The 12194-nt window shown below is 40.1% G+C and overlaps 1 protein-coding gene across 1 annotated transcript in view; it reads left to right on the top strand.

Moving 5' to 3' along the window:
* TSC1 (TSC complex subunit 1) overlaps positions 1-12194 on the top strand; it is a 36041-nt gene that overhangs the window by 1662 nt on the left and 22185 nt on the right. The window contains 4 exon segments of the mRNA XM_006029797.3: positions 4986-5048; positions 9211-9398; positions 10080-10183; positions 10937-11089. Coding sequence (XP_006029859.1) covers positions 9296-9398; positions 10080-10183; positions 10937-11089 — 360 coding nt within the window. The 5' untranslated portion in view covers positions 4986-5048; positions 9211-9295.

The following is a 12194-nucleotide window of genomic DNA, read 5'->3' on the forward strand; positions in this document are numbered from 1 at the left end:
GGTCAGTTGAGGAAACAGAATATCTGTGATAGTGTGGGGGCGGGGGGGGGGGGTAAAAGATTTTTTTGTGGGTGGCAGTGGCATACAGTTCAAAAAGGAGTTTTTATGGAGTTTTCAGATGGAGTTGAGAATATAGTAGCCATACATAAGGGTTATTTTGTCTCCTTTGGACAGAAGGGTCACAGGGGACAAAAACACTTGCTTTTAGAATAGCAAATTCTTACTTTCAATAAACTTTAGTCTTTCACATGGGTAAAAGATTTTTTTGTGGGTGGCAGTGGCATACAGTTCAAAAAGGAGTTTTTATGGAGTTTTCAGATGGAGTTGAGAATATAGTAGCCATACATAAGGGTTATTTTGTCTCCTTTGGACAGAAGGGTCACAGGGGACAAAAACACTTGCTTTTAGAATAGCAAATTCTTACTTTCAATAAACTTTAGTCTTTCACATGGCTATGCTGCTTTGCCCTTTGACTTGCCTGTAAGGATTACAGTATTTTCCTTATAAAATACTTGGATAAGGTAACAGGTCTAACGAGACTTTTTTTTTCCATTGGATTCAAGAGCAGGTGATTTGCAACTTACTTTTTTTAACATATTCCAAGAGTCCTGTTGGCGACTGAAGTTTGATTTAAAAAATTTAGGAGAGTCTTGATGCTCATATCACTGTGGAGTACAGAGCTGTCCATTTGTCTTTTTTTAGTTTAGCTGAGGGATGTTTTAAAACATACTTGTTCTAATCTAATGTTTATTTAATATGCTTACATAGGAAAATGGAGTACTCTGCTCCTTCTTTTCCCAATCTGTTTTGAACCATATGAGGAAGACTGAAATAAAAGTAAAAAAAAAAAAAATCTTTTTGTTGAGTAAAAGGCTTATTAGCAGAAAATCCATGGCTTCTGCCAAAGGGCTGAAAAGTGCCAGGCTTATAATGCTTAGGTTTTTTTTTCCTTTTCTGATGCTCCTTTTCTTTCTCCTGCTTCTCCCTTACCCCCCCCCCCCCCCCCAAAATCAGGGATTTGTAGGTCAGTAATGAGCATAACAAGCTCATAACAAACCCACAATTGAAAGAAAAGCCTAAACATCATTGAATTAGATTCTTATAGTCCTCCTGTTTTAGCTATCTTCCTACAGAAAGCTATGTAAAAATGCATGTGTTGGTTATCTTGAATTTTAACTCCATAGATGGTAACTTAGTTTAGATTTGGGAACTTGTATCAGATCTGGAAATTCAGAGAAGAGGGTGCTGACCTGGCATGATGTGCATCAGGTAGCTCTCTCTTAATTCATGAAGAGCTTGCCGCATTTTCTCTCTCTCTTTCAAAGCAAAGCTGGATATTGCCAAGTTGTTATTCTTGTCTTGGGCATCTTGAGCCCAACTTGATTAGAGTGCCACTGTCCCGATGTTCTTGGGGCTGATGTTGACTGATGGTTCCATTGGCAGTCTGTTTCAGAAAAGCATGTATTTGCCTTAAAATGGTAAATTCGTATATACTATGGTTTTTGGCAGCAGCTCATTGGATGGAATAAGATGCAGTACTGTTGCAATTTTAGAAGTGTGTAGAATATTTTTAGAACTGTCTTAAGTTGCTAGCTGCTGGAGTGGAGATAGCTGTTCTCTTTTTTTTCCAAATAGCTGCAGCGCTTGGAGCACTGGCCACTCACGGATAGGTTCTTTTGGAATAGCCTGGGCTTAGTGGCACAAGGTCGCTTAAGCTGCTTGTTTTAGTTAATTTAGGGAAGCTCAGGAAAGTTGTCAGCACCCATATATCTGATAGAACACCATCTCCTTTATTAATGCTAGGCTCTCTGCCTGACAGCTTCCATGAGGCCTGAGGTTGGAAGGCCTCTCGCCTACGGAGCGCTTAAAGAGGTGCTCTGTGTACGGGTGATGGGTGTGCCATGGAAGCTTTCGCTTTACGACGCCGTAGGCTTGGTGACAGGTATTTTTCTTCTTTTGCCCACTGCTGTAGCTTTATTTATGGCAGGAGAACTAGAGAAGACCTAATGCTGTTGTCTTTTATTCTTGTTCTTCACTATTCTTGTTCACACCTGCTCTGAGCATTGCAAATGTTTTTAAACAAAATGTCACAACAAAAAGTGTGCACATTCTGGCAGCCTTTCTTCCCCTCCCTTCACCCCCTTTGCTACTGCGGATTGAATTGCCTACAGTAGTGTAGCAAAGTGAGATCTGAAGAAATGGGCGGTGTCTGTAAGGCCTTAGGAGGGTAAAAGGATTCAGTAATGTTTGTGCTTCTGTGATTCTCAAAACGGGTATCACTTAGAGTTGGTTTAGTGATGTGGTTGTGCATCCCCTGGCGAGCAGACTTGGATAATTTTCCCTGGGCAATCAAACAGGAATAGCAAGTGCTTTACTCTTCTGGATTTGTCAACTTCCAGAGTGTGTATGCCAGCAAAAAACTGGAAGTGTCTAGGTATGCAGTCCTTTTACCCTATAACCATGACAATAGTGTCCATAGAAGTGAAGGAAAGGACGTTTTACTTATGGATCAGGTTGCTTTTAGGCAACCAGCTTTCTTCCATATAGTTCTGCCAATATACCTCAATCCTGATGTGTATTATGCTTTTTTTTTGAGTTGTCAGCATCTCTAGCGGAGGTTTGCTAAATTTGAGAATATAGTGGTGCAGGCAGATATGTGAGAGAGGAGTCTCCAAGACTAACAAATCAGTTAACTTTATAACATACTTGTGGTTTGAGAGGGTAGTAGTGAAGAGCCACTTCACCAATGCACCATGTCAGTTAATGGACTGGGATTGTGTATTAAATCCATCTCCACCTTTCGTGTATTGTCAGTCATCCTAAACTGTGAAGCAGCTGTGGGTTTTTTTTCATTTGGAGAAGGCCTAGCCCACTGTGGGTCATCTGGTAATCCAAAGTAAAATGAACTTCTCAGCACCTTTGCAAAACACTTGAGAGCAACTTTTTTCTCACATAAGTGAAAATATGGCACAGGTTTTAATAGTCTCTTGATTATTGCCTGTAAGAGGTCTTTGCACTGGTTGGCATTTTCTGTGTGTGTCGGATGACTTTCATGGATGCTTGAAGGGAATTGGTTTTTAGATGTAAACACTTGAACAACTGAAGGACTTGGCTTGTGAAGCTGTTCGTAAGTGCACTCTGAAATCTCCTTTGGACTGTCCAGGTGCAGTAAATAAAAACTGAAATTTTCCTGCTAGGGGGAGACAGTTTTTTTTTTATATTTCAGCCATGCTGGTCAGTGGAATATCTTTAGGTTTGTTGCCAAAGAAATATTTCTGGTAAGTACAGTACCACATTATCTCCTTTGAACTTGCAACCTGTACCAAGATGGAGAAGCTGGCAGGTTGATACTGTCAGCTGCTTCCATAACAGTGACCTTGGGAGGTACTACAGCTACTCGTGACATAGTGCACATGACAAAATTCATTGGGTGACAGGTTTGACTATCAGCTGCTTCACTCTGGGATAGTCATGTTTTTTTCCTACTATCTTTGTGTTAACTGTCCAAGTGCAACATCTGCTGATACCCCTCTAGAGCAGAGCAGTATCCTGACATAGAACAGATGCTTCCTCATTGCTGGAGCATAAGGACAAGTCTCCTAGTGTATTGCTGCTGATACTGAATGTACCGAATTTCTGATTCGGAGTAATATTGTAGCGGTATTTCCCATGAGAATCCAGAGGTAACAACCAACACCAAAGGGAAATTGGGGGTGGCGGAGTCTCACTTTTCTTTTGTTTTATTTTTAAAAGAAGCTTCTTGTCAAAATCATAGCAAATACATCTTAAATACATGGACTAATACAGCGGTTTTCAAACTGTGGGGTGCACCCCCCTGGGGGGCGTGAAGGAACGTGGAGGAGGGGGCCACGGGCAAGACATTTGCAAGGAGCTGGCACCGCTGCAGCCATGCAGGAGGATGCGGGGCTGGGGAGCCTGGGCAGGCTCCACCAACTGGTTGCTGTACCTCTGGGAGCTCAGCGTGGTGGGCATGCAGCCTAGAGCTGCAGTGGGGCCAAGCCAGGTGGCGGAGCGGCTGGCTCTGCTGAGCTGAGTCCTATTGCGGTGGCTGCTAGGATGAGGGCTGTCCTGTGCCTGGCTGCACTGCTTCTCCTGAGTGGGGGGGATGACAGCAGGGGTGGGCATGAACAAAATTGTAACTCAAAGCAGGGCTCAGCTGAAAGTTTGAAAACTTCTGGACTAATACGTGCTTCAACAATATGTTCAGCATGGGCGTTGATCTCAGATTCCAGTTTTAATTTTTGTTATAATGCACCTGATCTGTGTTTGTCCTAACTGGATTGAAATTCTGAGGTGTTTTTGTTGGGTTGGGTTTTTTTTTAAGTGCCTGAGGTTGCCAGTTCAAGACAGATGAATTGGTAACACTTGAACAACACCACCACCACTATGCAGGTGTTATTAAGAGCTAACTATTCCTTCCTTCTCTATACAAAATTAAACCAAAGTGGAGAATGAGTTTCCTAAAGTCTCTCTCTTGTAAGAGTTTGAATGTGACAACTTATCTGCCACACTACTCAAATGCACCCAAAAGTTAACTTTAGCGTTAGAAATATTTACCTGATCATATCCAAGGTGGGTATGGGTGGGGTAGCAATATTTTGTAGTTGTATGCAGATTACTGTAGTACTTTTTCACTTCTACAAAAATCCAATTTCCCTTTGAAAGAACTTGAGGAAAATTCTCTGTGTAGCAGGTTTTATAGGGTCATGCTATTCAACAAGATACAGAACGTTGATCTCTAGCAGTAGGTCACTGTCTTGGATAATTAATTCATCAAGAATTCAGAAAAAGGTAACCGTGCAATGTTTTTAGATGTTACTCAAGCAGGGAACTGATGGTGTAATTCGGGAACTGTAAAGCTACAGAGGAGCCATAACTGCAGTTGTCTTAATCTGCATTATAATTATGTTAATGGTGCCATATGTTAACTTCATGTTTATTTCTCTCTCACTTCTCCAATTCAGTGATCATGAAAGGTGCCAGGTTGACAACCCTGAAAACAGAAGCCCTACTTGTCCACAGAACAGGTACAGCCTATTATACAACATCTGTATAAAATGTCCTTTGGACATTGCATCTCTACTTCTGATTTTTCAGAAATGTCTTCTTTTTGGGGGCAGGAATTTGAACATTTTTTACATGTCAGAAGTAGATTTAAAAAAATGGAGTCCTTACCAATGAGTTGATAGAGGTATAGAGATTTCAGCCAAGAAGCCAAGCCTCTCTTGCCACGTGCCAGTTTTGGGGAGTAGTTCTGTGTCTGGGAATTTATTAGGAAAGAAACATTCAGGTTGTAGCTAGTAAGTGTTTTATCTGGAGCACTTTTGTAGCTGCTGGAAAAGAGGGGTAGTCTTCTGGCTATTTTTGCTTCTCTAGAAGCTGTTGACTGTTTTGGAGAGAGGGTTTTCCACAATCTTACCTTTTTTTTTTAACCTTTTTGTTTTCGAGGGTTTTTTCTCCCTTGAATAACTGTTGTGTTAGTTTCCTGTTCCAATTTCCCCTGTGGTATCAGAAGTATAAAGTTGATTTGATTCCTTACTTGTTGCTGCTCCCAGCATTAGTAGTGAACTGTTCTACTTTCATCTGTTGCTCCCGAGCAGTAGATGTTGCAGCTCCCTGCAGATTTGGGAGGAAGACACTAAACTCTTATTGCTTCAAGTGAAAACAGATGTAAAGTCAAGACTGTGCATTTCATTTTTAAGAAGTTAAGATTAACTTAATCTCTTCTTGCTATCATTATTCCTAAGAATTTCTGTTGATGCTGAATATCCACCCATTTTTCCTTCAGTATGCTTTGAGGCCTGGTAATTTTGCTTCCCTAAGCAGTCAAAGGAGTTGCTATTGTGTGATGTCAAACTAGGAAGAATAGGACACTGTCAGAAATTCAGTAGCAATCTGGCATATTGCAAAACAAAATCTGACCTGTGTAGGTGCTTTGGGATTGTGTCAGTCCTTTTAACTCTAAAGTGTCTGTCTGAACTGTGGACTGTTAATCTCTAAGCATGAACATTTGTTATCATTGTTCTAGAATTCAGTTTCACCTATTGATCCCTAATTAATTCTCATTCTGTATATATAGCACCTGCCTTAATTTGGCCCCAACCTGGTTGCAGCTTCTAGACACTACAGTAAATACCAGTATTACAGTTGTACTGCTACTGAACTCTACCCCTTGTGCTGGATTGTCCTCACTTCTTGAAATTAGTGTTAATATTTTTCCTTTATCTCTTCTGTTTTGCCACTTCCCAAAGCTGGGAGTAGTTAGAGCTAAAACATATCACAACAGTACAGTCTATTTGGTGTCTTTGCTGCAGACCCATGCATTTTACTTTTAATTCTATCTTGTTCCCAAATACCAAGTTTAAGACTAAACATATCCCTTATGGAATATGGCTTTGCCCCCTTTTTGTCAGTCCACATACATTTCATGTTGTTTTAATCTAAGTTAATGAGTTCTTTTGTGTATGTGAAAAAGCAAACAGTTCTCAAAAAATACAGTTTTTAGTTCAGTATTATGAGAGAGAAATGCAAAAGTCAGGAAAATTGAAAGCAATGGTTCCCACAGTAACCAGAACCTACTGGCCTGCCTGTATTCGTATTACTGTGCGCTGCTAAATTTGACTTAATACATGTGGCACAGCGAAGTAACAGCAGCTGTGGAAACCATAACTGAATTTCCTAACAGCTGCTGCTTGGCCACACTGCATACATTAAAACACCAACCTAACAGTAACGTGAAGCACAGGACAGTGGAATTCCCGGTACTGTGGGAACCATGCCTTTGAACTTCTGATTTGTGAATTTTCATTGTTAACCATAACCTTTTGGGGAGAATGTATCTGTGGCTGCTTGCTTTGAACAAGTTAAGTTATGAATATTGAAGCTGATTAAAGGACGTCCTTGTTCAGTAGCTTCTTAGAAACAGATCTCTAGTTTGAAAGATATTGATAAGTGTGAACTTCCCATAAAAAGCTCTGGGCATGCTGATAAAAATGGTTGCAGAAGGCTTTTATTGGGAGCTTCTTGCCAAACTTCTGTTACATTGCATCTGCCACACTTGGCAACAGTGGGTGCTATGCTATTGAAAAGGGTTCCTTGCAATTTGAAAAGCTTGCTTATCCCATCTATATGTAGAGGGTTCAAAAGTGCAGCTTGTAACAGGTGCATGTCACAACTAGAAACTAGAGGCAAATAAAGCCTGATTCTTCACTGGTTTTAGGGGCAGACCTCCAAACTGTTGGATGTCCTTGTGTCCTGTGTGGATCCCCAAAGAGAATAGACTTTTGTACAAGCCTGTAGTAGAATTGATAAGAAATTTCCTCTCTGAGCTATTACAGAAGCTGCTGCTTTATGTAATCTTCTGCTGACTGTCTCTTATCCCTTTTTAAACTGTTCTTCATTTTCTCTGTCCTAGTAATATGACTTCTCACTTGTGGTAAATGATAGGTTTTCTTATTTAGCCTAGGGTACTGACTTTTAGCTACTGGGACTCATATTTTTACAAATATGGCTTCAGGCTTGCCATATTGCTAAGTCTGTAATGGCTTTTCCAATCTGGGTGCAATGGTCAGTTTAGCTATAACTTGATTTGTAGAATAACTTCTTTCCTAAAAGGAGATTTACTAATACCATTCCTCACTTGTAGTTGGAGAGATCTGCGCATGGGTCACAGGTGATGGCCAGTGTCCATTTGACTTGGATTCAGTCAGGATGCTTTCTTGGTGTTAAATATGCAAAGATTTCATTATTTGTAGAATGCAGCTTGTAGTCAGAATAAAAGATTTCTGGCTTGTTGTGTTCAGATTTTTAGCTGTGTCTTGTTTCATGAAGGCCAAGCAACCAATCAATGAAATGTCACTGTTGCTATTCTGAACACATTATTGTATATCCTTCTCAAGTTGGTAAATTGACCCAATTGCATTTCTCACATTTGTACATGTTTTTATACTGCACTTAACTACTGTATGAGAGAGGGTTCGCAAGAAAACAAAGACGGGAATTATATTGTAGTAAATTTGTAGCTGGAAGCCAAAATGGATGCTTTTAGCAGTGGCTGTAGGTCCACGTGTTATAAATAGGATTTTGAAAGACTAACCCAGTAACATTTTACCGCAGTATAAAAGCGGATGGAATCGTATCTCGGTGTTGCACCTGTGCCTAGTAATGTAAACATGGCAGTACATGTACTGATGATGTTCTTAGACATCTGTATTCAAAATAAGATATCTATCTCAGATAATGTTACTAAAATATCTTGTCATCAGGTGACCAAGTCAGCAATGTTTTGTTGAGTTTCCCTCTACGTTACCAGAACCGAGAGCAATTTATAGCCTAGGAGCAAGAAACCTAATGAGATGAGGTTACAGGCAATCCTTGTATAAATTCTTCTTATTCAGCTCCAATTCTGCTGTCCCCTTTCTGTGGGTTGAGAAATGCCCCATGGTTCATGATCTGGCATGCTGAGATCTTCCTCTGTTCATTCTGTGGTTTTGATTTTATTTTAGCTTTGCTGTGTTCTCTCATTTTCCTGTTCCTGACCCACCGCTCCTCAGTCCAGTCACTCAACATGCTGTTGCTTTTTTGTTAAGCTTTGTTCACTGAAAGGCTGATGAGTAGCTGAACTAACAAAGTTAAGCATGTGTGTGGCTTAACCCAGTTAAGCTGGGTTGGATTGTGCTTTAGGGAAGAGTCATGGGAACAAGAAAGTGAATCTGGTGGCAGGTGGAGGCTGCAGTCTAGTGAGTGTGAACTTTTTAGAGGGTCATCCACATTAGCTCCCAACTGTGGGAACAGGTAGGATTGGTGGCTTTCAGAGAGCTATTAGAATCTTATTCATAGCTACCGTCTCTCAATTGTAAGTGGCTGTCCTGGTCTAAAACTAAAGACCCAAAATGGTAAATGAAAGGCTTTTATCTGGGTGCTTTGACCAACGTTTTCTGGAAAATGTGTTTAATGTACAAAGCCACGTGTGACATACTGGTGTTTGAAGTAAGTATGGAGCATTGGAAATAGTTTATCCGGTGCATATGACTTCCTTGCAGGTAAAATATCCTTAGTGACAATTTCCATCTAATGTTATCAGAGAGGTAATCCTGTAGCAAGCAATAGAGAAGTGATGAGAGATTTAAATATGGGGAAAATTAAGTAGTTTATTTGTTTTAATATCTGTGCTCTGTTCTGTCCCTCTAGTGTGGTAGAGGCACTAATGAGGAACCTGCTGAAGTTTTAATGTGCATGTTCATGTTAGTCCGTGCTTAAGCATTTAGTAGACAGAATGGCCCAGCAAGCAAATGTTGGTGAGCTCCTCTCAATGCTGGATTCTTCGGTTCTTGACATGGAAGATATAACAGCTGCCTTCAAAGACAACCTCAACTCTGGTATGTGATCCTTATTTTTAAATTGCTTCTGTACACCTTCCCACCTCAAGCAAAAAATGTGACGTCTTCTCTGCATCTGTGACTTCACGCCAGTGAGCTCTTTGGATGCTGAAAGCTCCCTTGTTCTCTTGGCTAAAAATTGAGTTTCTTGGCATGTCTGATATTCTGCAGTTTAGTTCTCTAAAACAGTCTCCTTGATCTTGTTTATAAGGTCACTGGGATTTTCCGTGTGTGTGCAGTCCCAGGTTAAAAGGTTTATGAGCCATGACCAGTTGAAACTAGATGAAGAGATGCTTTTGGTGAAACAGGAAATGAGTCATGCTATGTTTTTGGAATGAATAAAATTATTCTTCATTTTGCTGCCTAAATGCAAGAATAGATAGTGCCACACCTTTACCTGTTGGTTTGAAACTATCTGAAAGGTGAATTTTCTAATCTTATGTTCAGTTCATTTCTGTGCTGTCCCATCAAGTTGTGAATAAAATCAGTGGGATGCTTAGGGACTGGAGAAAGTAAGTGGGAATTCTCTGTTAAAAATCTGGGTAATGTCTACAGTACTTGTTCAAGTTTGTAGTCATTACTATAGTTATAGTCTTGTACAATGTTCTTACTACAGAATATGTATGCATTAAACTTAACTGTTTTTACTACCCTGCTTTCTTGTGCCCAACCAACTACTAGACCGTGGACCTATGCTTGTGAACAACCTAGTAGATTATTTCTTGGAATCCAATTCTCAGCAGGCATTGCACATCCTGTCCAGCTTGCAAGAGCCTCATGACAAGGTAAAACAATGTTGGCTGTAGCAGAATTTCAAAATACAGCAGATACTAGCATTGTAGAAGCTTCTGAATAGTGCCAATTCTTATTTTTTTTAATGGTTAGATCAGTTGATCTAGGGATCTCTATATCTGTATAGTAATAGTAGGCTGTTTTAAATAAACCCAATCAAACAACCCCTTTAAAGGAAAGGCTTCATGCCTGTTTCCTGGATTATCTAAAGTGGCTTGATGGCTGCAGTAGACTTCAGTCAAAGCTCCTGAAAGACCTGTTTCATGTGGAATGTAATAGGCTTTATTTATAGTATTATTGATTATCAGTGGCAGCAGCAGATTATTTAATGTTAGGTTCCTTAGCTAAAGAGAAGGGTATCAGGAGCACAACTTGAAAAGCAGAAAGGGATCCAGCAAACAAGTGAGCATGTCTAAATGAACTCATGGCAAAACTAATGGGGTTGGAAATATTTGTTCTGCAATGACTGAATCCTGATGCAGAATGATCTGCTAAGCCCAAGTGGCAGATCTTGGGGTGAATAACTTAAGTTACTCAGTGGCAGTATTTAATTGTTCCCTTGGGTTGCAGGTTCTCTGGATCCCTAAGTTCACATTTATAAATATCATGTTTGTTAATTCCTGTAGCTAAAGATACAGACTACTACACCAATTCCAATGGTGCCAACTTGTTTAAGGAGATCACTATAATTATTTTGTAATGTGTTAATGTCTTTTTCCACTCCTCTCCCTTATATTCTGTTTCAGCACCTACTGGATAAAATTAATGAATATATGGGCAAAGCTGCTACCCGTTTACCCACTCTCTCACTATTGGGTCATGTGATAAGACGACAGCCATCTTGGAAACACAAGCTTTCTCAAGCGCCTCTCCTACTTTCGTTACTCAAGTGTCTCAAGGTGAGAAATGAATCAATGGTATCAGTGTATTGCATGTTTTTATAAGGGGCTGATCACTGTCTACTCTGCACTGATTGAATGCAGAAATTCTTGGCTGTGTGCGCGTCTGTGTGAAGTAGCTTGTTTTCAATCCAAACCTCTAGACATGCCATAAGATATTTGAGTTATCTTATGAAGGAACTGTTTTGTTTTGTCGTACCTTGCTAATTCCAGTCCTGGGGTGGGGGTGCTCTGTCCTGCAACTCGCTTGTAGAGGGATCCTGAGGAAGGTGCTTTACCTCCATTTGCCTTGGTTTTCCTAACTGTTAAACGGGTAGTAATCCTGTAATGTGTGACAAGGGTCCTAAGCGAATTGATTGAAATTAGGAAAACACATTGAGATCCTTGAATGCAAGGGACAGAAATGTACATCATTAGTGGTATAAAGATAATGCTTAAAAAGTTTTCTCAAAGTTTGTTGCATCATAATTGGATGTCAGAGAAAAATAATGTGCTTGCACTAGCACACAAATTTCCTGCGTGGCAACTGGTTTTTGTTTGTACCTTATTATATCAGCTAAAATTTAGCTTGCTCTTGCTGCTTAATCTAACTAAAGTGTTCTACCTGTCAATCCACTTTTTGTAGTGCAAGACAAGAGGCTTCTACAGTTGTTTGCAACTTATTTTTTTTTTTTTAAATTACAAAATGGAGACCTCCAAGCAAGCAACATTTATATTTGGGGACATCTTTGGTTATGGATTATACCATACAACTGTGCCTTCACTCACCTAACATCAGTGTGTCGTTTCAGCAGTGCTTAATCTTCTGGGTATATGTTTCAGCATTCCAAAGCTGTCTGTGCATTCGAGCAGTCTGGCAAGTTGAATGACTGCTGCTAGCGTCAACTTGCATCAAAGCTCTAAATTAGGATACGGTGGACTATGCAGTTGCCCAGATGGGTTCATTTTATCACACATGTGGTCATGTTGTGACGGGTATCTTGGCTAACATATTGCTGCACAAAAAAGGCTTGGAGGCATTAATGATGAAATGAAAAGAGAGATTAATATGAGGCTTCTGAGCCTAATGTATGTCATATGCCAGCTATATGGGACACCCAGGTCA

The sequence above is a fragment of the Alligator sinensis genome, unplaced genomic scaffold (assembly GCF_000455745.1).
Source record: "Alligator sinensis unplaced genomic scaffold, ASM45574v1 scaffold829_1, whole genome shotgun sequence".
Classification (NCBI taxonomy): Eukaryota; Metazoa; Chordata; order Crocodylia; family Alligatoridae; genus Alligator; species Alligator sinensis.